Genomic DNA, 27,691 nt, shown 5'->3' on the forward strand with positions numbered 1-27,691 from the left:
AATTGACTCATGATTTCAACTATGAAAATAATTTAGGAGAGATAAGTGAGCGGAAATGTATGAGAGAAAAGGTGGTTTAAGAATTGGGTAAGGGAAGAGGAATATAATAAAAACTAAATATTAACCAAAGTGAAGCTAATATCAAAAAATAAAACAAAAAACAAAAAAATGGATTACCAGGGTAGTAACAAGTTTATCACTATCTCTTTTTGAGTACATAGATCCGATTTGAGTTTTTTATCGCGATCGCTTCAGCAAACCGGAGAGCAGTTGTACTTCTTTGTTTGCTAATGATTTTGAAGGCATGAGAAATGTCAATGCTATACCCGGTGTCGAGTAAATGCCGAGCTATTGCACTGTTGGGAGCCCTGGTCTCTCGTAGCCTCAGTTTCTTAGGAATATGCTCAGAAATGCGAACATATACTCTTCTCTCGGTTCTTCCAAAATATGTGCTTTGGCACGTACATATAAAATGGTAAATGCAATTGGAGCTACTGAGAAAAGAGAATTTTTCGATTTTAGCTTGTTTGAGTGAGCAGTTAGTTTCCCACACCGTTGTCAGTTTAGCTCCTGGGTAGGTCACTTTCAACGCCAAAACTCTAATACATATTTCGTTGTAAGTAGCTGATGAGAAACCACGAAATATAATGAATTCATATTGTTCTGTCTTTATTTAAATTCATAAAGGGAACTAACTGCATGAAATTTAAAAAAAAACTATTTAAATCACTCAATTTCTTTTATTCTAGCTATTACAGTGTACTATTCAACTGATGAATTCAACTAGTTACATGAATTCTACCAATACTAATGCTATTCCTAGTCAATTATTACTTATTCTATCAGATGGTGTCTTCTCAGAAGATCCACAAAGTCCATCACTACAAGCTGCTGTTCGACTAGCACGTGATTCTCACATATTCCCAGTTTGCCTTATTCTAGATGATGTTCGAAAGAAGGTGAGTGTATTCGAGTTCTTTTTCCTTGTCTTATGATAAATAATGATTGTGGATTATTTATACAGTGTTAAGAATTCAGTCACCTGTGTTTCTTTTTTTAAAAAAAATCAAAGAGTACGATGTTCGTCAGAGTGGAATTCAGTGTAACAATTAGTCTTTTGTTGGAGTTGGACTTATCAGGTTATTAGATTGTTGGATATGAGTTATGTAATCTCACAGGAACCAATATGATGGTAAATCAGTTGGTGAGGTTCTGAATCTTCATCGACTGAGATTGTTGGGCCACGTGTTACGTATACCTGAACATCGATTATCACGATACTCAATACTGACTAGTATAGAGGATGATTGGAAGAGAGTTAGGGATGGCCAAACCAAAACGTGATATCAGTGCTTGAAGTCACATGGTCTGAGCCATGTTGGTAGATGCAAACTACTTCGTTGGGGGCGGCGTCACTATCGTAACCAATGGTTGGAGACTCTAGATGACATGGCTCCGAGTGGATCATAATGGCGTAGGTGTATACACTCTTTGTCTTCCCTTAAACCGTGAGATTAAAATTACTTTATAGCTTCATTTCTACGAACCAATTCTTTCTTCCTGTATTATATCCTTATATGCAATCTTTCTTTTATATATTACTACCATTGAAATAACTAGTTCTATGGATTTGTTGTTCATCTCGTTGTGCTAATGAGGTGTGGCAGCTTGAACCAACGCATATATGTGCATTGTCCTACGTTGTAGCTGACTGACAGGAACCAACAGTATTCTAAAGATTGCAGATATGTCTTTTTGATGAATGTCGCCAAACAGGAATCTTTTGCATATATATCAATGAATTATTTTCATAATTTCCTCCAACCAATCATTTAGATAGTGGATACTTTACAACGTGATTAATAAAATTCAACTATTTAACAATCCCGCACGCGGCACTCGAACGCAGGACCTTCGGTTCATAGATACGCACTGCTGAGCGGTCCCATACTTGGACAAAACAACCGTCCAGTGCTTCCAGGTTTTTAATAATGGTCTATCTTAAATCGACTTTAAATTCAACTGTTAAAAATAATACAATCTACACAACTTCACATGCTGATAAACTTCGATTAGACTACTTGACATCAAATAGCTGTTCATATCTAGCAAATTATTCTTGTAATATAGGGTCGTAGAAATTTTTGAATTTTATGAAAACTGATCTGAGTTAGACAACCAGTGAAAAACTGGAAGCACTTCACAGTCGTCTCGCCTTGATACGGTACTCAGCAGTGTCCATCCGCGACCGGAAATCGAACCTAGGACATTCGGCCTTGCACCCAAACATCGATTGGTTAAAGTTAGACTTGTACACTACTGTGGCCCGTGCCAATGGTCTAGAGACTAAGTGTCCGTGAACCAGACTGAAAGTCCTGATTTTAGTTCTCAGTGACAAGGTCGTGGATGGATACAGCTGAGGAAGAAATGGATGTCCAGCGTTTCGGTTTTTTTCTCTGTCTACCCTACTCAGATCGGTTCGCAAGCTGAATAAATTTATTTTCTATTAATATTATTCTCTTCTATTTTAAAGCATTCTATATTTGATCTTCGGCGATATTGTGGCCCCGGTAAACTACAACCTTATATGGACGTATTCCCATTACCATATTATTTAGTGTTACGAGATTTGGCTTGTCTACCGAATCTACTTGCTGATGCCTTAAGACAATGGTTTGAGTTGGAATCATCAATTGGACGCTAAGGTGTGTGTATACAGTCAAGCCCCACCACCACCACTCAACAACCAACCCGCTTTTTTTGAATTCCTTCCATATCTGTACAGATTTGTACAAAATAACTCCTGTAATTTTATCCATACAAATCACAGATAACTTCCCCGTATTTTTTGTGAAATAACACGAATGAAATATGTAAAAATAAATAGATTCATGCATAAAATTTGGATTAAAAAAAATTAACTCTTGTTTGTTATTACGGATTCATTAGTAGTGATCTAAAGAGGTTTGTCGGTACTGTGTGACCTAGTAATCAGAGCACTCACTTTTCAACCAATAAACCGTAGGTTGGAACCCCAGTTCACTATCTCCGGTTGTGACAGGCGAATATTAGTAGCTCACTAGCCTTTACCCAAACAGGATACATCTTTATTTGTAATTGATAAATAAATTACGATAGATGATCATCAGCACCAACAAACCGAAGCGATTTCTGAAATGATTTAGTGCAATTCATCAGCAGTATAGATCATGTTAATATCTACGGTGATCACAAAAATGGCAAAAATAATTTATAACTCGGAAAGATGGTGTTGTCTAAGTATGGTTATATAGAGTATGCTACGATACCAACAAACTCTAATCATCATTAGAATTCAATTTTACATTTGGTTGCAAATGATATGTTAGTGCCCAATGTTTTCAGAAGACAATGCTTGTATGAAACAGGAATAGAAGATTACTTTATTTACAATATCCGGTCATCATTATAGGTTCCATGTACCACCACCCGGTAATTAGTGTGTCAGCAAATCTATCAAGATACTATTAATTTTAGATATAAAACAAGTTGGAATACCTTATTACTCAGTGTTTAGTCTCTCTTACCGAGCAGTTTATTGTGTAGTCAGAATTAGTTGGTTAGTACATGAAAACAAATATATACTGTTTAGCTTAGCATATATAGCCAATCAATCGAGTTCTGTTATGAATAATTGAGATATTCAACTAGATATCATAGTCTAGAGCCACCATCTAACTCCGTAATGATGATCGAATGAATGAGCCATGAATATAGATCTCCGGTTGACTTTGTATATTCTACATAAGCTAACCCTGTTTGAGCGACAGTGGTAATAATAAACTAAATACGAATTAGGCTGGATGGGTTTATTCTGGACACTCGTTTGATCAGGCAAATGGAGGCCGACGCGCTATTTCAGTGGGTAAAATGAGACCCATATTTTATAAGCGTGAAAGAGACAGACACGTACATAATAGCAGACATATGTATAAAGCGTGTTCAAGGTTAAACGTGAGTAATTGGTGAGGAGATATAGAAAGAGTAGGATAATTTATTCACTTCTTGCATGTAGATAGAAACACCGTCAGCAAATATAATAATTGTAGGACCCAACCATTCCATCATATTATTGTCGAATTGAATAATAGTTCAAAGTTAAAACAGTTTTCTTCCCCGTGTTCGAATACATCAGAAAAACTAGCGTACGCCCGTAGTAAGTGAGAAGAGGTGAGGACAACTGACCATGTTTGACACAAAATTGCTGTTGCTTGATAAAATAGGAAAACCATACTCTAATAGTTCATTTGAAAAATGTTTCATTAATTGTCTCAGACTTCATTGTTCCTGCATTTCCATACCGATTACTTTCTGTTTCCGTTCTTCCCTTCTCAATCTTCTGCTGCCAGACATTCTATTCCTGAATCACAATATATACTACTTATGTTTATGTAAGTAGCCCACACCACATGTCTATTACATTCGTGTTGATTAGAACGGCAAAACATCTGATAGAACGCGAAAATAGGGTTGGATTACAGCAAATATCTTGATTTCTAGCGCGACTTTTTACCAATTGTAGAAACGATGGGGACATCTAGAGAAATTGTACTATATACTATATCTTGATATAAATAAATACCTAACGGTTAATGGCTCGTTAGATCCTGGATGAAACATAACATCTAAAAGAACGGACTGTGGCAGTAGTAGCAATCGAGGATAAGTCATAGATGAAGTGGCAGTTCAAATACCAGACATCAAAACTAAACTGATTGTTTGGGGCTTATCGTTCCACGTCGAGAGGTCGCACTGTGAAGTGAAATAGTTGAGCGTGTTGACCGCTTCACTTATCTTGAGTCTCATCAGCCCTTGTGGTCTGGTGTTTGACGAAATCTCAGCACGGATACAGAAGGCTTATCTATCTTTCGCCAACTTGCGTCATTTATGGCGTAGGCGAGATATCCGTCTAGCAACCAAAGGACGGGTTTACTATGCAGTAGTTCGTTACGTCCTACTTTATGGCAGTGAAACATGGCCGATAAGAGTAGAGGATATTCGTAGGCTACTAGTATTCAATCATAGGTGTCTTCGAAGCATTGCTCGTATATCCTGGGACCACCGGGTAAGTAATGCAGTTGTTAGGAAACGGGTACTAGGTAAGGATGGCAAACCGATTGATGAAGTAGTGAAACTTCATCAGTTGAGATGGCTGGGACACGTGTTACGTATGCCCAACCACCGACTGCCCCGACGTGCAATGTTTTATGGTGTAGGAGTAGGTTAGAAGAAATCTAGGGGCGGTCAGACCAAAACGTGGCACAAATCCATGAAGTCACTGACAACTGGACTGAGTCATGTTGGTAGGTGTAGACTAAATGGTTGGGATTCGCGAGATGATAGCAATCGATGGTTAGAGACCTTGAATGATATGGCTCAAAATCGTTTGCAATGGCGCAGGTTCATCCACTCTTCGTGTTCTGCCAAATTCTATTCTTCTGAAATCTTCATGTCCCTATCTTTTTTCTCTTTCCAAATTTATTTCACTGGATTATACTCCTTCGATAACATCTTCAGCCCCTGATCTTTCCGATTAGTGATTATAGTCTTACTACTTCTACTACTATGGGATTTGAATGGACAACTGCATCTCTGTGTTAATATGCTATGGCAACTCGAACTGATATACGTACGTACGAAGTTCTACGTTTTAAGTGACTGACTGTGAAGTTTTAGTGAATGACAAAAGAGCTGTTCAATAAAGCCTTATTCAGTCATTAACCACTTACGATTAAAAGCATTTGAACCTCGTAAAAACTTAGATATTATTCCCTGAAGAGACTTAGATAAGAGAGTTATTAGGAGGTGTAGGAAGGATTTGAATGTGACCGCCTTGGTCTCGTTTGCATTTACGGGTATGAGGGCTAATATCACTTCCCGGCTGCCCACACCGCGGAAGGGTATTTCTTGAGGGACTTTAAAAGGAAGTTGGATTAGTGTTGGTCTTAATGACCTGAGAGCGTAACCACAGTGTCTAAGGGACAACTGCTTGAGGTCGGTCACGCACCGCCTTTTATTGGGGTTTTTTGAAGTATTAGCTCCTTTCTTCAAAGGACCTTACCACCGGAGACGGAAATCCGTGGGATAAGGCGAGGTGTGCATTTTTAGGGTCGACCTTTTCTAACCCCACCCCTCCTTGTGGGAAGGCAGCATCGCTGTTATGTTGGTTGTCTGAAGGAAACACCTTACTGCTGTCACACCTCTGTACAGTTAGCAGTACAACTTCGTTCTCAGATCTTCAGATGCTCTTTTTAGTCTTAGAGTTCTCCAATCGACCTGCCTTGCATGGTAGGACCTTGAGGAACGATTGTTCCAGCCAGCATAGCTCGATTGGTTCATCACGATAGACAATGTGATATGGCAACTTCAACTTATGTACGTACTTACGAAGTTCTACGTCGTCACTGACTGACTTAGATAATGAAAAAAAATTAAACATATCCATAGAAAAGTTTATTAGAATACAAAAAATAGCTACCAAATATGTACAACCAATAAAATAAATAATAGAAAAATAGCAAAGATTCAAAATATATACAAATCTATTCCAAAAGTATTGCAAATTATCTATTCTGATTCTTGAGTAGCCTTTGTAATAGATTCATTAGTCATACTTTCTTCATTATCTGATTCTGCTTTACGTTTTCTACGAGACGATGATGTTAATGGAACCGAAGTAGACTTAGAATGATCTTCTGAATTATCAACTTGTTGATTTATAAAACGTTTCCCTAAATGAATATTACGAAATAAACAATTCATAATTGGTGATGAAAGTGATAATAAACATTGATTCTTTGGTATATGAATCATTTGACTTGGTATCATTGATTGAATCATTTCTATAGTCAATGGAATTTCATTATTCAAATGATCTTGATCATGAATAGATTGTGTTAAACCAAGCATAGACCAACTTAAATGATAAGTAGATATAATACGAAAAAATAGTTGACGTAATTCCTTCGGTATATGCACTAATGGTTTAAATGGTGATATACTAATTTGTGCTATAGGCAAGCGATTACAACTTTGAAAGTGTTCATCATCCAATAATTCTGAATGTAATTGTACAAATATATAAATTAAAACATTACATATAGCATAATATAATTTATTATCTGATAAAGAAGTCGTCGAATTCGAAGCGGTCATAAGAACTCCACGATGACGATAGGCATAATCAATACACCATGTAGCCATATCATGCATGATTTCGATAATCAGATCAATAAAACAAAATTTCCCATTAACTAATAAAAAACAAAGGTAAGATAATGCCATAAGACGACTTCCTTGATCACGACAATGATCTTTAATAATATTCCATAAAAAATCAATAAAATTGATTACTAATCCACCACGTAAACTACATATATAAAAACAAATCATAGGGAAAGCTACCATAGTAACATTCACCGGTAGAATATGCTCAGAAAATAAATCACGTACACGACGAAATATGGAACATAATAAATTCCAATTCAGTTCTATAGATGAATTTTTATTACATTCTGTACATATACTACTTATATGTGTTATTAATAACCAACAAACAAGTTCAAGTTTTAACCAATTTTTATCATGAATGATTAATTGTTGAATAGTATGAAAGAAATGAGTCAAATTGGTTTTTAACATCATTGGATCAAATTGATGAAACATTAAATTTATATTAGTAGTATTATCAGTAGTACTACTACCACTAGTAGTAGTAGTATTATCAGTAGTATTATTAGTAGTATTGTCCAATAATACTAATAAATTCTCACTTTGTATTCCATCAGGATTTAATTCTAAATCAATAATTACACGAAACAGTATAGATACAATATCACATTTATGAGTATGTGTTAATAATTTTGATGATTTTTGATTAGATAATAGATATAATAGTTGATAAGTTGCCCAAATTAATTCTTTTATTGATTTACGCCAATTTGGAAATCGTTTAATCAATAAATCAATAATGATCGTTATGGATTGGGGTATCATTTGGCATAAAGATATAAAAAAATCGATTGAAAAATCAATAAATTGATTCAAATCTTCAATCTTCAATTGTTCATTTATAAAATCTTTTATATAAAATATTTGATTAATATAAAATTCACAAATATCATATAATAAATTTGGATAATATGTTAAACTTGTTATATATAAATTTATTATATTTAGATATACTACTGAATTATGATTATAAGTAAACCAATTTAATGTATTAATATTATCTAAGAGTAATTTCTTGACATGATTTGATGTTAATTCATGTAGATGATTAGTTAATATTGATAAGAAATCATTAAATTCAGTAGTAGATATTGAATTTGAAAATTTTTCACGTATTAATTTAAATGATTTAAAATTATCATTAGATTGTTTGATCAGATCTATGATATCTTGTATATGATTAGATGATGGATTGTTTTCTGGATCCATATATTTTCTAAAGTATGAATAAAAAAAACAAATGTGGAAAGTTAGTGGTTGGTAATGGATAGGAAAATAAAGTTTAGTGATAACTAAATCATATCGATTGACCCCCAAATGCTCTGGTACGGCCGAGAGTGGGGAGAGCCCGCCCTCTCTCTCGAAATGCTCTTGCACGGCGACGCGTATATAACTTCTGCCCGGGAAGTCCTACTCACTACCTTCTCGTGGAGGGGGTGTTGTTTACAAAATCGGGAGAACGAAAAGCAAATATTCAGTGCTTTAACCAGGTTGGTGAACATGGGAAGTCCTCCTATGAGGAGTTGGAAAACCCTTATTGTATATCGCGATGTGACTAGTCGGAATTCTACCGACTGACCAACTCCAGATATCCCAGTACGACCCCAATGCTGTTCTCCAAACTCCAATATATCAGAACACAAACGTTAAATGCGAATTGTTTATGAGGTCAGAAGAAGAACAAATATAATTTACAGACAATGCATATTTATACAGTTAGCATGACTGTGAATATTAACCAATAGGAAAACGACATGTGAAATATGTGAAAAGTCTGAAAACATGTGAAAATATACCACTTTACGTTCGAGAAAGAGTTACACTCAATATAGCTTCTGGGTTATTTTTGTGAATATCCTAACAACCCTGATTCCAAACCAATGGTGCACATGGGATCCAGTACCCTGAGGGAACAAATGGCGTATAAACCAATTATTGGTCACCGGCTACCATGGGACTGCATCTCCTCACGATGCTCCACTGCCTTGTGGAACAGAGCTTTAGGTCAAAGGTGATTATGAAACTGAGTGAGTTGATCTGGTAATTAGAGTGCTCCAACGTCATGGAATGAGTAGATAGTTGTCCCTATCTTTAAAAGCGGTTCACGTCATTTTCGCAACAACTATAGGGGAATAAGTTTACTTCCGATCTCATCCAAACTATTTACTTTCGTCATACTTTTAAGATTGTTCAAAACCCGAGAAAGATTGACTCGCGAGGAGTAGACGGGTTTTTGTTCTGACCGAGGATGTATTGATCATATCTTCACCCTCAGACAAATGTTAGAACTCCGTCATACTTATCACAGGCTGACAATTATAGTGTTTCTTGACATCAGAGCTGCCTTCGATTCATTGGACAGAACTGTTTTCTGGGATGGTCTATTGAAGAAAAGTGTGTGTCTGAAAAGTTTATTAACATCTTAAAAGCCTATATACAAACACCTCAGGCAGAGTGAGGGCATACAACCACCTTTCTCCATTGTTCCATTCAAGCAGTGGGGTTAGGTAGGGTCGCCCAATCTCACCATTCCTCTTCAACTTTGGCATCGATGACATTTTGCAAACAGCTCTGATGGATGTAAGTAATGGCAGCGTGGATCTGCTGTCTGGAGAAAGACTTTTTGACATTGAGTATGCGGATGATCATCGTTGTGACTGAAGGACTGCTGACATCCAGTGGCAACACCATGTTAGTAATGCAGAGGTTCGTTATCGTGTGTTTGGGCACAGAGACGATAATTCAATTGGTGTCACTATCTTGAAACATCGACTTTAGTGGCTTGGACATGTTTTACGAGGGTCGTCCCAGAGAATTACACGTCGTGCATTATTTGCCAACACTGGAACAGGTTGGAAAAAGAGAAGAGGTCTATGTTTTGTAACTGGACTTCTTCCATTAATTTGCTTGGCGCTAGTAAAAGAGAACGAAGTAAATACAAACTTAGTATACCTAGGGCCTACTGTGAAACTGTCAACACTGGTTTCTGGGAATATACATAAAATATAGACTTCCACATAGATTTTCGTCAAAAGATCCCGGGCTATGATCCCGCTGGAACTATAAGGGCTGTGTGTAATCTATGGAGTAATGAAGCGATGTATAGAAACTGCTTTTAAGGTTTTAATGAATCGAAATACAAGCTTACTAGGTGCACATTTTACTTGAAGTGGGTAACAAACGCTACATTCATTTTATTAGTGATCTCAGATTTGATGTAAAATCTTTCATTCTTACTAAAAGTGCTACAATGTGGCTCGAAACTGGTTAGATTTAGATTGCGTGAGACAATCAACTCAGTGTAAAAAGAAGATAACTCCGGAGACATGAACGCGAATTCCTATCAGGAAATGAGATGTACATATAGTCCAAAGTGGAATTAATTTGAGAATTTTCGGTCTCCTTTAGAAACAATAAAATTTTCGTGCAATTTTAGTCATTAAACGAAATATTTCCGGAGATGTGAACTTTGTCTACCACCTAACTTTACGTCAAACTTCTCATTCACCAAACCAATTATAATAGGTGAGTTATTACCCAAAACTGTTTCCTTAGGCCATCGAAAAAGAAGCATACATTAGCTGAGACAACTGACCGATCGTCAACTAACAACTTCTTGCTCAATAACGACACAGTGAACAGCAAAATTTTTCCCGAAAGTTCCAATAAGTAAGAACTTGAGAACACATTACCTGCAACTAGGACTAAGTGTTGCACACTCAACCCTGATGTACCGTACTTACTAAAAACGTGTCTCTTCTCAAAGTTCAACATTCAATCTCCGAATTTCCGGACTCCTTATTCACTGTTAAGAGTTAGTGTCTTGAGGTCCATGTTTTTATCATAAGAAGTGGGTCTTTGTTACCTAGGGCGTAATTAGGCACTCGGTATTAACAGCTGGTGTCAGTTTCATTTAGTCCAAGTGTTTGAGGACAGAATATAATTCTATATCTAGTATAAGTGGACCACAGTTGCCTTCAGGTACAAGCCAGGACATATTCAACAAGCAAGACAAAAATAAAAATTTACTGTAGGTTAATACTCTCCTCTTACTTACTTATACCTCACCCCTTATGGAGCATAGGCCGCCCACTATTATTCCTCAACCATTTGAACCATTTGAACCCAGTCTGCCCTGAGCTTTCCTTTCTAATTCTTCTCATGTCTGTCTCCATTTCTCGGCGTAATGTGTTCTGTGATACTCCTCTTTTCCTTTGGCCTTTAGGATCCCATGTGAGGGCTTGTCTTGTGACGCAGTTGGGTTCTTTCCTTAATGTGTGTCTTATCCACTTCCAGAGCTTCTTCCTGATTTCTTTCTCCACTGAAATCTGGTTTGTTCTCTTCTACAGTAGCATGTTGCTGATAGTGTCTGGCCAACGAATCCGAAGTATTTTGAGTAGACAACTGTTGATAAGCACTTGTGTCTTCTGGATGATGGCTTTCGTAGTTCCCCAAGTTTCCGCCCCATACAGTAGAACTGTCTTGACATTTGTATTAAACATTCAGATCTTGGTGTTGGTTGACGATTGAGTTGAGTTCCAGATGTTCTTTAGTTATGAATATGCTGCTCTTGCTTTGCCGATCCTCACCTTCACATCTGCATCAGATCCACTGTGTTCATCGATGATGCTGGTCAGATATGTAAAGGTTCCACAATTGATTGATCACTGGGTGGTGACCAATGTCATGCGCGTCAAGTCCTTATTAGTGCTAATCGAATGCTATCGATCAAGTTGCAATGTGGCCACTAATCTAGGTGGCTCGACACTGCGTGTACTATGTTGAGATAAGATGGTGGTTGGAGGTGGTCAACAGGAAACCCCGGACTCGGGTTTCATGCTACTTGGCACTCGTCAGCAATGTGTACCTGTAGTCAATCAATTGTGATTACATCTCAGCCCTACAGGAGGTCAGTCGCAGCCTGAATAGATCAGTGGTAACGTCTCCCTCTATGAAGCTGAGTGACCGGGATCGAATCCGTGAGGGGGCACCAGTTCCCTCGAGATTACAGGTACACTTTGCTGACAAGTGCCAAGTAGCACGAAACCCTGGTCCAGGGTTTCCTGTTGACCACCTGCAACCACCATCTTATGTAAAGGTTTCCACATTCTCCAAAACCTCTTCGTCATGTGCATTTCGATTAGTGTATTCTGTATTGTGTCGGAGAATCTTGCTTTTCCATTTGTTTATATTGAGACTTACTGCTGCTGAAGCTGCTGCTACACTGGTCGTCTTCTGCATTTGATTTGCGTGTGTGATAGAAGAGTCAGATCATCTGCGAAGTCTAAATCGTCCAGCTGCATCCTAGCTGTCCACTGTATCCCATGCTTCTCCTCACAGATGTTGACGTCTTCATGATCCAGTCGATCATCATGAGAAAGAGAAATGTTGAGATTAAGCAACCTTCCCTGACACCGGTCTTTACCCCGAATGCGTCAGTGAGTTGTCCTCCATGAACGACTTGGCGGTTTGATTCATCATAGGAATTCCGTATGATATTGACTATCATCTTATTCACTCCGTAGTGTCGAAGAAGCCTCCATAGTGTTGTTCTGTCCACGCTATCAAATGCTTTCTTGTAGTCAATGAAGTTGATGTAGAGTGATGAATTTAGTTAAATTGATTGTTTCACAATGATCCGTAGAGTTGCGATTGGGTCTGTATACGATCGATCGTTAAAGGATCCAGCCTGTTGGTGTCTAAGTTGGGCACCTATGGAGTCTCTCATTCTGTTTAACAACACCCTGTTGAAGACTTTTCCTGGTATTGAGAGAAGAAAGATGCCCCTGTAGTTGTCGCACTTGCTGAGATCGCCTTTCTTTGGTATTTTGATCAGAATTCCTTCTTTCCAGTCTGTTGGTACTTGTTTCTCATCTCTAATTTTACTGAAGAGAATGTGGGGTATGTTTGCAGTTACTGCTACATCTGCTTTCAGTGCTTCTGATGGAATGTTGTCTGGTCCCACTGCTTTGCCGTTCTTGACTTGTCTGATGACCATGTTGATCTCTTCAATTGTTCGTCGACCGACATCGATTGCGAGGTTCGTGGGTCCTACTTCGATGTTGAGTGGGTTCAGTGGAGCTGGTCGACTCAAAAGTTCTTTGAAGTGTTCTACCCACTTGTTTCGTTGTTCTTCAGTGTTAGTGATCACCGTACCTTCCTTGCTTTTCACTAATCGTTCTGATTTACGGTAATTTCCAGCGAGTTTCCTTGTTGTGTCATATCATTGTCTCATGTTTGTCGGTTCTGATGCTCCTCTTCACTTGGTTGTTTACTTTTGTGTGTTCAGCTTCTGCCTTGGCTTTTTCTGCTCCTGTTCGGTTGTTACTGATTGCTGCCTTCTTGTTCCTCCTTTCTTCAATCTTATCCGGTGTATCAATAGTGATCCATTCCTTGTGATGGTGCTTCTTGTGGCCCAAAACCTCATGACATGTTGAAATGATTACCTCTTTTATCCCTTTCCAGTTGTTCTTCATAGTAGTTCCCTCTCCAGTGAGTAGATCATGGAAGGCCTGGAACCTATTGTTGAGGGCTATCTTGAATTTGTTGAGTTTGTCAGTATCCCGAAGAAAAGCCGTATTAAACTTTTTTGATGTTATCCGCGCCGTTATCCAGTGCTTCTTAAGTTTTAGTTTCATCTTGGCGACCAGCAAATGATGATCTGATGCTATATCAACTCCTCTCCTGGTTCTCACGTCCTCCATCGTCCTCCTGAACTTTATGTTGATGCAGATATGGTAGATTTGGTTCTGCATAGTGTTATCCGGTGAAGTACATGTGGTTTTGTGAATGCGTTTGTGTGGGAATATAATGCCGCCTATGATCAGTTTATTGAAAGCACATAGGTTTGCAAATCTCTCACCATTTTCGTTCCCTTCTCCCAGACCATGTCGTCCCATGACGTCTTCGTATCCAGTGTTGTCCATTCCAACCTCCCATCAGAATGGTCAGGTCCTTTGTTGGGCACTTCTCGGCGATCGACTGCAGCCTATCGTAGAATTCGTCTTAGCGTATTCTATTTGTTAGATCGTGCATTTTGATGGAAATAGCTGCATATCTTCTGCCTTTATATCTGTAAGAGAACGAAATTTGTGTTTTATACTCTATATGTTGTGCATTTCTGGTAAGCGTTTTTTTAGCGAGTTGGTTTTCTACGGGATGGGGTCGCTAACCTCATGCCCAACCCTTCTCCTTTACTCGGGTTTGGAACCGGCAGTAGCCCCCAGAGGCGCTACGGGCGGAAAGAACTGGAAAGGAAGGCTCAGGACAGAGTTGGATGGAGAATGCTGGTGAGCGGCCTATGCTCCTTCACGAGGGGTAACAGGCGTAAGTAAGTAAGTAATGTTTTGCATCAGCATAAGGTGTGTGTGAAACAGTCTTTAAAGAAATCTTGGACAAGTGAAACAAGTTGCTGGAATGTTTTGATATCCCAAACGTCGTTTAGTATGTTTCAAAGTCTACAACCAACATATTACTGTCGATCTATCAACAGCGTTTAGCATCATATCTGTGGATAGAGTTGGCTGTGCACTGTGATCCGGATTCACATTAACAAGTTTCCACTTGGTAGATTCTATTAGCTTCAACTTACACTGAAAAAAGCTAAACGAGTGGTTTCCAGACTTCACAGCATTGACTGGCCAACCGGATTGTTCCCATGACTTTAAAGAACTCTCTGGAGGTTTATCTTCATCTGACACTGATTTAGATTCCGGTCCTGTGAAGCCGATAGTTCATATTTCTTCAGAGCTGCTTTCCTATGACAAAATGAGTTTTCTCCGTTTTTGAAAAGTCTCACTCGTTTGCGTGTCCACTTAACATATGTATGGACAGCGAATCTGTCATTTAGACGCCTGATAGTGGCTAGCGATATGTACCAGGAGAAAATAGCTCTGGGCCATTTTTGAGACAGTCTTCATTATTTATAATACTGGTGTGGAAATAATCCAAGAATTTTCCGTACTTGTCTCACCACATGGATCTGATAATTCAATAGCATATATCCTAAATCAGCTGACAGGCAATAAAATCTGTAAACGTTTTTCATATTGTTGTTGAAGGTCACATAACTGGAGTGTGCTAGTTTTATCAGGGTACTCTTAGCTGTGCGATTCTGGCTTTCCATTACATCAGGGACTCCAATGAAACCGTGATCTCACGACAGAAATTTCGAAAGATTTTGCTGATTTCATCATGCTACAATGATTACAATGGTAATACTCTTACTATATTTCACTGTTTGCTGAGTGAATTCTACGTACCGCTGGAATGAGTAGACGTCACCTAGTATTGCTAATATAATGATTTCAGGGCAGCTAGTTTTATAAGCTTACTCATTTTCAAAGAAAGACACTAAAATCGGTTTTTCATGAATTCTGAAGTTAGCGTTAAGTACATGTGAATACATGCAAAGACGCCACAAGTATTCATATTTTGCCAACACCTTAGCCAGTAGCACTTATTCTAATCGAAGACATATTTGATGGAATATCGATATATTGAGAACGGACTAATCTAAGCTGGCTAGGAGATGTGATGCACGGCGTATGCATGACTAAGACCCTTCAGCTAGGTCAGTTCGGTAAAGCTAATGTGATTATCATGAAATATCCAAGACTTACAATGCTCCTGATTTTCGGGATCTATTTACCGCTACACATGATACTATGAGGAGTATTTCCAGCCCTTTATTGTCCAGTTATGAGAAAATTGTATCTTCCTAAAGAGTTCATCGGTCTGCACGAGTGACTGGACATCAGATTTCATTTTAATATCAACTATCCAGAGTCTATTGCTGTTGCATCGTATTTTTGGCAGAAACTAACCAGGAAGGCTATTTGGAATCTGCTGACTATGTGAACACAAACAATTTATGTAAAATACTTCCCATCAAGGTTTCTGTGGTCATTTTAACCTAATAAATGTTTTTTCACAGATCGTCAGTATGATACTCTGAGCTTTTGTTATAAATACCCCGGCACTTTCGCCATGTACTGAGGTTTCTACTTCAGTGGACTGAAATTGAGCAAGCCTCTCCAGAAACTAAGAAGAGGATTTTATAAATATACGAAACTGATGATTAATTGATTTAAAACGAGTCTACTTTTTTAACTTTCAAAAACCGAAACTTAGGCGCTCTACATCTGCGTTTTACTACATTCGGTATAACTGATTATAATAGGCGTTGTTTTGAAAATATTTTCTGTTAACGATGTATCTACAACAAGACTAAAAATCATGTGGACGACCCTATCAGTCTTATTGTTTATTATTTTTAATGTGAAAGTAGCGATTTTGCAGAGATATGATGGTAGCTTTTTCAATATCATCTAACTTGTTATTTACAGGTTATCCATATGAAGCAGATTTTCTGGATATGGATCCTGATTCAATTTTGGAAGAGAACGCCATAATTACAGCAAATGCTACATGTGGCATAGGTCGTAAGGAATATTTCTGTCGGCTTGTCGAACATGCTGATGGCTTTATCACCTACGATGGTCGGTAAGATCATTTTGTGAAATAAAACCGGTTTTCTTTCTTGAAAAGCTTGGTAACTTTTTCGTTCTTACTTATTTATGACTAAGTAACATACTGCCATGTTTTAGTTTTCGCAAGTAATTATCAATTTGTCCGATAAGGTTGTTCTCAAAAAGTTTTAAGTCTCTTTCCACAAAGCAAATTAAGTTTTTGGGGATAATTATTCGACAGATAAGTCTCTCAGTATACATAAGTTCGTTCTTACAAGTCTTAATTTTAGTCAGCTAGTTTCGATACATTATTCGTTCTCCTATGTTAGGTTACTCAAAATACAAATCAACTGTAGAAGTTTGCCGTGTATAGATCAGGATAGGGCGTAAGCCCAGAAAATACGATGACTTTAGCTTGATCACTCTTAAACTGAATGATCAATTAGATGCAACCGATTTAATATAATGTTTAATGATGGTAGACAGAGATTTCTGGCAGCTGATTATTTGGGAATTGGTTAATATTAAATATGATATCCACGTGTTATTACCAAAGTAGGTTCTATCAGTGCATCTTGAACGATTGTCATACATTTAACCTGTTATGTTTTCATGTCTTATGGGTTGTCTTTGTAAAGTTTGCTTATAGATGCCGAATAGAGCTGCTATGAAAAATGTCACTTTACTTCTTTAGGTTTTACTACACTATTCTGGTTAGTTTCACATCAAGTTGTGGATGCAAAACGTAGAAATGGAAGACAGCTTATTAGTAAACATAATCTATTAATAATTTTCACAACTGTTTTCTTGACTTAAAAGGTCACTTTTTCCAACATAGTCTGCAAAAGGCGCTGCGCGGTAATACTATTTGATTTTTATTTTCAGTCCGAGACTTAATATCACTTAAAGCCAGTAAAGATCGACAGTTTATTCATGTTTCCTATTCAAAATTAGTAGAACGTTACATTTCCTAGATAGGTTAGTTAAGTATTCTATTAAATTGTGAAAAGATCGTTATGTTCGATATTGCTTCAGAAGCTTAATCACACTTATGAAACTGGGATTCGTATAACAGTGGATAAGTGTGTACCAATTGACCAACTTTTGTTCTCTCAAAACATATAAGATATTGCATCTTCTGTTAAAAATTTATAACTATTAGTGATTTCATGTTTTTTATTGAATAAGTTTTATAATTTTAATGCTTAAGCCTACACCGGACACCAAGGGAAGTTTTGACGTACAGCCAGGAAGCCAAATCTTATCGTGACCCAAGTGGGCAATGGGTGCAATGTGGTTATTGTGACGATAGAGATCCTAATCTACGGCATCCAATTGAATATGTTCTCAGTGGTGAGGCCAATTTGTGGTGGCAAAGCCCATCTTTGGCACAAGGTTTACAATACCATGCGGTTACAATTACTATGGACTTTCGCCAGGTAAGTATGTGGTTTAAGAACAATTTCGAAATAAAATTGTTGACATTTGGAAGCCGTTATCTATCATAATATATATTATGTCAGTAGTCGGTGGAAAATTAATAGACCCAAATATTGTGGTTAATGGTTAATAAAAGAAAGAAATATTCAATTTCTAATAGAAACAACACCATCAAGAAAACATGCAGATGAAAGTGAGTGGTTTAAATTTCACCACATATGAGTAACAACTTGCCAGATTGCTTTCATCTTGATTGCATCGACCATGGGGTGAAATTTTAATGGCTCACTCCTAAATGTTTTTTTACAAAGGTGTCTAGAGGAGCAATGAGAGATACACTGTTGGGCGCCGACTCAGTGGTCTACAGGTTCAGCTTTGGCGCACATGACCGAAGGTCTGGATCCCTCGTGAGGATAGTGTATTTGCACTAGTGAGACTAAACGGTCATCAAGTGCTTCCACGTCTTTGCTGGTGGTTGAAAATTGATAGTTTTATAATCTCACTTGAAAGACAAGCGACTCTACATTTTTAATTTTATTTAAAATCCCATACTTCGAACTATTTTTCCGCTTGGATTAATTAGCTTAGATTTGTTTGCGAAGCATAATGTAGTACTATTTCAAGTTATTTAGATAAATTTTAGATAAAATAAAAGCTACAATTTCTTTGTAAATCATCTCCCAGTATTCAGTATTATTATCAAATTAAACCTAATTTATTTTCCTCGTAAGCAAATTCACTCTCATTTCTGTCTCAACACACAATCTTGATTGTAATAAATGTGAAACTTATATTACAGGTTATTGTCAGCAAATATAACCAACTAAACATTTGTACATTGATTAGTTTCTGAAATGGTCAACGGAATTAATAAAAATAACATTTACTTCCATGTACTCATACTTACAAGCATGTTTACATCAGTCAGTGACAAATGAACGAGTATACAAAGAAATTCAATCAACATTTCGACTTGTTCTGTAAAAAAAGTAAAGACACAAGAAGAGAGAAAGAGTGAAAATGTTGAAACATTCCAGCGTCCATTTCATACACTAACCGATTATTCCTGAATTTGTGTGCATTACAAATTGTTTTTAAAACTAAGATTTAACCAAATTATGACGAAAATTTAAAATAATTGTTCAGCCCACTTTTTGGCAAATGTTATTTATCTAGAAAATGGCATGCCTTTCTTGTATGTGCTCACGTTTTATTGAAGGGTTTTCTGTTTATTTAGTGTAATACATACTACTGGTAGTTACCGGTAAGTAGGCTGTATGCGCATATTTTAAATGTTCACACCATATATTTTTCAATGAATAAGGCTTTTCTAAGACGATGAGAATATATAACATTTCACCAGTCAGCTGAAAAGTTCGGTAAAGCATGTGCGAATGGAATAAATTGTCTGAGGTAATCTTCCTTCAGAGTCCACAAATAATCATTTTTACTTTGAAAATAAATATTCAGTAGTCAACTGTTACAAGATAAAATCAGATTGAATCAACCAATTCATTCAATTTACTGCTAGAAATGTATTCTACAATACACTTAAAAACGACCAACTCAAGTATATGTATAGCTATATAAATAAGGAATGGTACATTAAATAAGAAAGTCGTTAATTAATTTGAAAAAACACATGTTACAAACGTTAGGCCACAATCAAGAATCCTGGGTCATCTAGTTTTGCTTAAGTATTCGGTCGATATCCCTTGCATACATTTAAGTATAAAACATCAGCTTACTAGAGACTAATAAAGGCTCACTATGAAGTAAAGTTAACGAAAGAATAGAAAATATCACTTCCCAAACTTCAATATTCAAAGTTTATATAAATTTCAGTTATGCAGTATTGAAAATCTTTAAGTAATAAGTAAAGTTAGGTTAGAGCTCGAATAATATTTACAACTTTTTAGAATTGATTCTAAATGAACAAGGAATTCACTAATTTCTTTCTGAATTAGTGGAGCCAAAAAGTTTAAACATCATCATCCTTCCGATATCTTTATTTTGTTTGCATAAATGAAAATCATCTGATTAAAGCAAACAGTCTGTGTAGGAGAATTTTATTATTATTATCTTTCATTGGATTAAATGAATGAAGTTAGAAAGCCTTGATTGATATAAACATCCTCATTAATGCCTCTTATCAGTGGTGATGATCATCAGGTGTGGTGACCACAACGATCTGAACTTAACTGGATCAGTTAATGGTGTGAGTTAACATCATTGTTGAAACAATAGATCTCTTCAGGTTTTTATCAGTACACCATTAACTGATTAAAATTAAAGAATAGTGCTATACAATGTCGAGTCATTCAACATGGTGATCACTCTGTAACTAATCTAATAATCGACTAGAACCAGATAGTATATATGGAATACTTAATTCGAAGAAAACTTTAGATAAATCCAAAGTTATGGTTGTGAAGTATTCGTTTATTGCGTATTATCAGATGTATAAAATTGAGTCTTGTTTTTTTCTGTGAATTTTTAAAGGTATATCAAATAGTCTATGTTCTTTTACGTATGGGTGATAGTCCACGACCAGCTAATTGGATCCTAGAACGTTCAGTAGATGGTGAAGTATATCATCCATGGGTATTTTTTGCTAAAACTGAATATGACTGTAAGAAGTTATATGAACCATTAATTGATCGACCATTAACTATTACAAGTGGACCAAGACCATGGCATTTGGGTGATGATGAAGTTAGTATTATATTTATATACTTTCCTGTGATTTTGCTCACAATCTGAAATCATGTTTCAAATTACCTTTAAGGGATGATATCTACCAACTCTTGTGAACATCTTGTAGTCTTAAATTCTTATCAGTGCAAAATAAATGCTTTGGAGGCTTGATATCGATTTCTGTTAAGTTTATTCAACCTGTATCCATTATTCGGTTATCACTTTTTCAAAATAAATCTCTTACAAGAGATATAAAAAGATGACTTTGAAAGACCGATAGTCTCCATTCATTAAAGCCTATTTAAATGAGATAGTTTGCCATTCATTATTAGAAATGTGTATTTCCCATTGGATACTGGTCCGGTAGTCTAGAGATTAAGTTTTTAGATGTGCGACTTAAGGTCCTGAGTTCGGTTGGTGGTTTCAGTATTATGGGTGTTCACTACTGAGGTGTCTCATAGTAGGACGTAATGGTCATCCAGTACTTTCAAGTTCTCAATGATGATCTAGTCAAGATCAGTTCGTGATTTAAACCAAACTTTTTAAAAGTCACAGATAGGTGACAGATAGGTGTAAATTATTTAATTAGAAAGAACCAAACTTTTTGATAATAATGACTATATCAGCTAACCAATGCTTAAACCATTAAGTCGGAACTTTGTTTTATACGTTTATTAGATATTTTGCTTTGATCATTTCTGTATTTTAATTCTTAAAGATTGTTTCGAATTATTGAATGATCTTCACATGGTATCGAAGTTTATTTTTTTATTTAACTACCACACTTCTTAGGATATACTTAGATAATCTCTAATTGCCTTCTCTTAGTATTTTCAACATAGATTAGTTATAATTCAAACCGAAGATTGTGTTAGGGAACTGATTTGACGATATGTATATGTAGTTAAATTGAAGTTGTGAAAACAGTATGAATCTAAAATGATTTAATCTTCAATATGCAGTTGAAGTGAACAGTGAAACAAGAAGGCTTAACAAATTACGGAAGCCATTTTTGGAGACGTCATTTCATCTAATTCAAAGCTTGTATAACAGTAACATTTACTTTTGCCCCTAGACTATTCTACAGATCATAAGCTTTCGTTTGATTTATGATTCACTGGCATAGCATTTTTTGTTCCAAAGCTACTGTAATTTAGACGTAACCTTTTGTACTCTATTTTCTACTCTAATCCCCCAGTTTTGGACATAATTGTACTTTCCTAATTATTGTACGTTATGGTCGGCTTAGTCATATATTTATTCACGTATCTTTTCACACTAATCTGAATTTGGGTACCAGATCGGAATTCGGAATGAAGCGAGTAATATTCCAGTTGTCTTGTCTTCTCTCTCACATGTGCTTGTCAGCCGATCAGGGATAGAATGGTTTTCTTCTCTCTATCCCACTTCGAACTCACGCATACTAGCCTCAACGTAAAGCCAGTCAGACTATCGCGTCAAGGTCTTAGTCTACATTAGACAAGTTATCCTTGGCACGAAAGTGGGTAGACAGATCAAGAACGTAACAGCAGTTCTCATTATACACATGTTCTGGTAGATTACATAACTACAGGAAAATGTAGTACAAAGAAAGATGTTAAACTCTATTTTTCACAACTTCTCACTTTCTTCCCAAGATAGAATAGTCAACAAACTCTAAATTGTCAATCCAAATATTTCTCATTTTTCATAGAATTCGAATATTTTAAATTTTAACATCAAAGAGTCGTTCAGTTATAGTCCGCTTCTCAGTAGTTATCGATGTAATGTTTATTTATGTTATATGACCATATTTATTAACTGAGTCAAGAATACGAATACGGGGTTAAGAATGCAATGATTACCTTATAAATTAATCATTTTGATTAAATGAGATTTCGTTTTTTTTTCAATTATTTTTAAACATAGTTATCAGTATGAATTTGAGATGGTGGGGAAGATTTGTAGCTCAGGTGGGTGATTTTGATAGAGTTGTGTTCTCTGAGCTGGATGGTTTTGTCGTAGAGCTTTCATTGTCCTTCAAACACTTCATTTCTACCCGAAGTTTGTGCTGATAATGTCGTTCAGAAGGACGATGAAAGCTCCATGACTAAACCATCCAGCTAAGAGAACAAAACTCCATCAAAATAGTTATCAGTAATTTACCAAAACATATTCAGCTTAAAAATAGTGAAGTGTTAAATTCCAATAGATTGTGATACCTCCAAACTTTTGAGTTATCTATTTTGTAATTGTACAAGTATAACAACTTGAATTGATTCACATAATTATCAGGCTGTAAATTGACTTTAATTAACTGACTAACTGAAATATCATTGAGAAAAACGATGACTAAATAAATGATACATATTTTTATCTTTTAAGGTTTATTGTACAACATTTTATAGTCAACCTCAAGCATTACAATCGGGTGAAATTATTGTAACCTTAACATTGGATCGTGAAAGTACCATATCTACTGAATCAGGTCTTGAAAGTCCTATATCATCAAAGTTAATTGTAAGTATAAATTAATGATTTGTTGTTTTTTGTCTTACTAATTGATTATTACTTATTATATAGTTGAAATCATGAGTCAATGGAAGCTAGACCATCATGAAAAACATGAAAGCACTGCTTGACGGCCGTTTCGTCCTATTATGGGACTCCTCAGTGGCAGTGCGCATCCACGATCCCGCATCGCGAGGTTCGAACCCAGGACCTATCAGTCTCGCGCATCGTCCAGTGTTTCCAGGTTTTCCATAGTGGTCTAGCTTCAATTGATTCATGATTTCGAATTCTCGAACTCAGTTTCTGTACTTGTCATATAATCAGTTAATAACACAAGTTTTCACCCCTATTATCTTTTAAGAACAGTACCAGAAAGTCAGATAAGTGGTAATAAACGTTTTCTATCATTAGATAAGTGAAATATATAAGACCAAAATGAACCAAATGAACCAGTTTCAGTAAATGCACATAAATAGAAAATGTGGGATTCAAAATTGAATAACATATTCATAGTTAAATGACTATAGTTTGTAAATAGTAGAAGAAAATAGAACATTTAATTGATTTTTAAAAATTTTACACTTATGACTAGTAGGCTGTCTTGCCAACTGCCTCTAATCGCTTAGTATCTCAAGAGCTCAACATAGCACACATGATGTGGCGTCATTCAAACCATTAGCCACATTGTAACGTGACTGATAGAGTTCATTAAGCGCCAAAGAACTAGATAAACATGCCATTGATCAGTATTGAATGGTTATTCAATTGGACAACTTTCCAAGCTTACTATTTTTCATTTTATCGTTTCATCTCAACAGAAGATAATCGAAATGGCGTTTCTTGTAGTAACTAATTATAAATGACTATAACAATGAGATTCTAACTTTTGTTATACAGCGAAATGACTTCTGATCAATGTTTCGCCTACAATTTTCCGACATAAATTATTCACAAAAAATATATTTAATAAACATATTCGGTCTCCGATTGTTTTGTATCATTAACCAAGTAGTATAAGATCCAAATCTAAAGATTTGATATCATAGTTCACCGAAGTATTCACTACACTTCAAAATTTGATAAATATAATTTGTATGTTTGAGCAACCGTTCACCAATTGTCTTTAGTGAGTTGATATCTCTACAACAGACTTGGTTGAATTCCATTGGTCACTGCTTCCCACTAGAACTCAAGGAAACATCCCTTGAAGTCAGTCACTAGTGAGCATATGATTATAGATCAAAAGAGGTTTTGTGGAGATTTAGTATTTTCATAGTTGAAATAATGAGTCAATTGAAGCTAGACCACCATGGGAAACCTGGAAGCACTGGACGGCTGTTTCGTTCTATTATGGGACTCCTCAGCAGTGCGCACCCACGATCCCGCATCGCAAAATTCGAACCCAGGACCTACCAGTCTCGAGTCGGAGCACTTAACCGATATAATATAATTTGGTATAAATCAATGACTAAAATGAGAAAGCCTTTAATAATATGTCTGATCCGTGAACCAGAGGTTTCATTTCATAATGATTAAGAAACAATTACCAAGGAAACGATCATTCTAACAAACATAGAAAAAATGGTTTCAATTCACACAGCAACAAAGCTACAATTCACCAAAACATCCCATTAGAAATGGGTAATTAAGACTGTCATGCTCTTGTAATTTTTTTTCTTTTTTTTGAAATTATGTTCCCCTAAATCATTCTCAATTTGTTTTTTTTTAATAATTTTAACTTCTTTTATTTATCCAGGATTTCTTATCTGCACGATTTGTACGACTACGTTTTCAACAATTACAAACACTTTCTGGTGATTGGATGGCTATGCCAAATCAATTAGACAGTTCAGTTTACAATAGGGTATGATTATAAAATTGTCCGCTCCCTTTTCTATTCCTCGATTTTTTTTTATTCACGATAAATTAATCCCCTGTTTTCTATGTTATTGAAAGACCGGTATTGCTATCACTGAACAACAAATGAATAACCCTTAGTAATACTGTTTTTTTTTACAAGTTCTTGTTTGTAGTCTAAGTCAGCGATTCTCATGTCTATACCTTGTTTAACTTGACTTCTTCTGGATAACAGGAAAAGTTCCGTACATTCCATGGTTAAGCGAAAGGAAAAGAAAATTTATCTAGACTACTAAAATAAGTCGAAGCTGAGTAAAAGCACCGTGATTTTCGAATTAAAGCCTATCTGAATTTAAATTCATTTATGATAAATGGTTTCCTACTACACTAGTCAATATCGTACAATCTTGTTTAATTGTGAAAATGGTTTTCTCTGAGTTTTTAGTTAGTTTTATACTTAACATTTTACTAACTATCCATTTGTACTTATAACGTCTTTAGGTGATATCGTTGTTAAAAAGTCTTAGGTATAAGATGGTGGATAGAGGTGGTCAATACGAAACCCTGGACTCGGATTTCGTGCTACTTGGCACTCGTCAGCAAGGTGCACCTGTAATCTTGAGGGAACTGGTGACCCTCACGGACTCGATCCCATGTCATTCAGCTTCACAGTCATAGACGTTACCACTGATCCATTCGGGCCGCGGCCGACCCCCTGTAGGACTGAGATGTAATCACAATCGATTGATCACTGGGTGGTGATCAATGTCATGCATGTCAAGTCCTTCTTAGTGCTGATCGAATGCTATCGATCAAGTTGCAATGTGGCCACTAGTCTAGGTGGCTCGACACTGCGTGCGTCTTAGGTATACTTTTCACCTATCTATGCTATTTTGATTTAATATTATGTGGCTGTAAACCGAAAGGTATTTTTGTCATTGTCAGGTCTAAATGTTTATAAATTAGCTAAGAATTGACAGCATATTATAGTAATTTTGTTGTGATGATAGATTAGATAGACAGGTATTTTAAACTTTTAATATCAACAAACTATTATAATTATTGTACGCAAATGTGGATAGTGGCTAGCAGTGGAATCCAGTTTGACGCGCGTTTCGTCCTATTTGGGACTCGTCAGCTGGATGTATCTGCATCTCAGAGTTGACCTTCACTCTGGGACTAGAACCCAGCACCTTTCGCTTCAAACGTCATCGCGTTATCGAGTCAGTTACTGAGTCCTGATAGCCAGTTAATGTGTCGCAAATAGGACGAAACTTGTTTCTTTAATTCCATTGGTATTCACTATCTGCTTGTAATACAAAACTAGACTAGATTATTGAAAATGTCATAATATTAATTGATTATAAATGAGTTTAGTTAGGGGAAGTTGACTTAAATAAATGAGATGACTTCATAGGTCTAAAGGCTATTAGCCAAGGAGACATTAAACTAGAAGATATCTAGCGGTTGTAATAAAATGTTAGCAAAATTTACAGAGTACATAGTTGTAAACAATATTTCCTTATTATTCTTTAATTCCGGAGGAGTTTGTAAACATTATCTACATTCGATACGTAAGCCGATGACTTTCAAATTCTAATAACTTCAAAGTAACTCAACTCTTGACAGTCCAACGTCGCTTTTAGTTTTTATGGAGATATCCAAATAGACTGAAATGAATTACAAAATAATTCTTTATTATTGTATGATTTCTTTCTAGTTATAGTTGAGTTTTACTCACATATTTACTATTAGTCCTTCCGTTCCCCTTCCGGCTATTCTTCTGTTGTGATATGAAAAAGATCATGGTCAAGATTAATGTATAAATTGATCTAAGTAGTATTTACTATGTTGACATGATATAAACTGTACTTTTTAATTCATAATTAACTTACATGTCGAATTCGTTTTAGTTTAACAACCTAACGAATAGAGGTGAATAGGGACCTTCAATATTTCCTCGGTGAATAGTAAACTTAGACGTTTGACGTACATTATGAACAGAAAGATAATTATCAGAAGGAGGTTTTGATGGAGGTTTTAGTAATTTTATATAGTTGAGATCATGAGTCAATTAAAGCTAGACCACCATGAAAAACCTGGAAGCACTGGACGGCCGTTTCGTTCATGAGGTATTTCCTGGGGTTCTAGTGAGAAGCAGTCACCACTGAAGTTCAACCAGGTCTGTTGGGAGATATCAACTCACTGAAGACATTGGTGAAATGGTTGTTCAACTTCGTGGATTGGTTGAAGTTAGACATTAACACCGTTGGATGCTAGCCGGCTCAGTGGTCTATCGGCTAAGTGCTCTAGCGTGAGACTGTTAGGTCCTGGGTTCGAGTCTCGTGAGGCGAAATCGTGGATGCTCACTGCCACTGAGGAGTCCCACAATAGGACGAAGCCGCCTAGCTTCAATTGATTCATGATTTCAACTATATAGAAAGATAATTGTATTCAGTTTTTTTCTT

General features: G+C 36.3%; 3 protein-coding genes across 3 annotated transcripts in view; 2 read left to right on the forward strand and 1 right to left on the reverse strand.

The window, feature by feature from the left end:
* Smp_143660 (mdn1, midasin-related) overlaps nucleotides 1-2,815 on the forward strand; it is a gene marked incomplete at its 5' end in the record, with an annotated part of 55,771 nt that extends 52,956 nt beyond the window's left edge. The window contains 2 exons of the mRNA XM_018797754.1: nucleotides 750-959; nucleotides 2,534-2,815. Coding sequence (XP_018652764.1) covers nucleotides 750-959; nucleotides 2,534-2,704 — 381 coding nt within the window. The 3' untranslated portion in view covers nucleotides 2,705-2,815. The remainder of the gene's footprint in view (nucleotides 1-749; nucleotides 960-2,533) is intronic.
* A 3,791-nt stretch (nucleotides 2,816-6,606) lies between these two features.
* On the reverse strand, nucleotides 6,607-10,997 carry Smp_143670 (hypothetical protein; the record flags this gene model as incomplete). Its single annotated transcript, XM_018797755.1, has 2 exons — nucleotides 10,962-10,997; nucleotides 6,607-8,485 (listed from the first exon to the last, which is right to left on the reverse strand). The coding sequence occupies exon 2, from the start codon at nucleotides 8,476-8,478 to the stop codon at nucleotides 6,607-6,609; it is 1,872 nt and encodes a 623-aa protein (XP_018652765.1). The 5' UTR covers nucleotides 8,479-8,485; nucleotides 10,962-10,997.
* Nucleotides 10,998-16,645: 5,648 nt separating this feature from the next.
* Smp_143680 (putative laminin) overlaps nucleotides 16,646-27,691 on the forward strand; it is a gene marked incomplete at its 5' end in the record, with an annotated part of 109,653 nt that continues 98,607 nt past the window's right edge. Inside the window, 5 exon segments of the mRNA XM_018797756.1 lie at nucleotides 16,646-16,773; nucleotides 17,950-18,178; nucleotides 20,682-20,894; nucleotides 23,241-23,375; nucleotides 25,123-25,230. Of these exon segments, the coding sequence (XP_018652766.1) occupies nucleotides 16,646-16,773; nucleotides 17,950-18,178; nucleotides 20,682-20,894; nucleotides 23,241-23,375; nucleotides 25,123-25,230 (813 nt within the window).

The sequence above is a fragment of the Schistosoma mansoni genome, chromosome 5 (assembly GCF_000237925.1).
Source record: "Schistosoma mansoni strain Puerto Rico chromosome 5, complete genome".
NCBI lineage: Eukaryota > Metazoa > Platyhelminthes > Trematoda > Strigeidida > Schistosomatidae > Schistosoma > Schistosoma mansoni.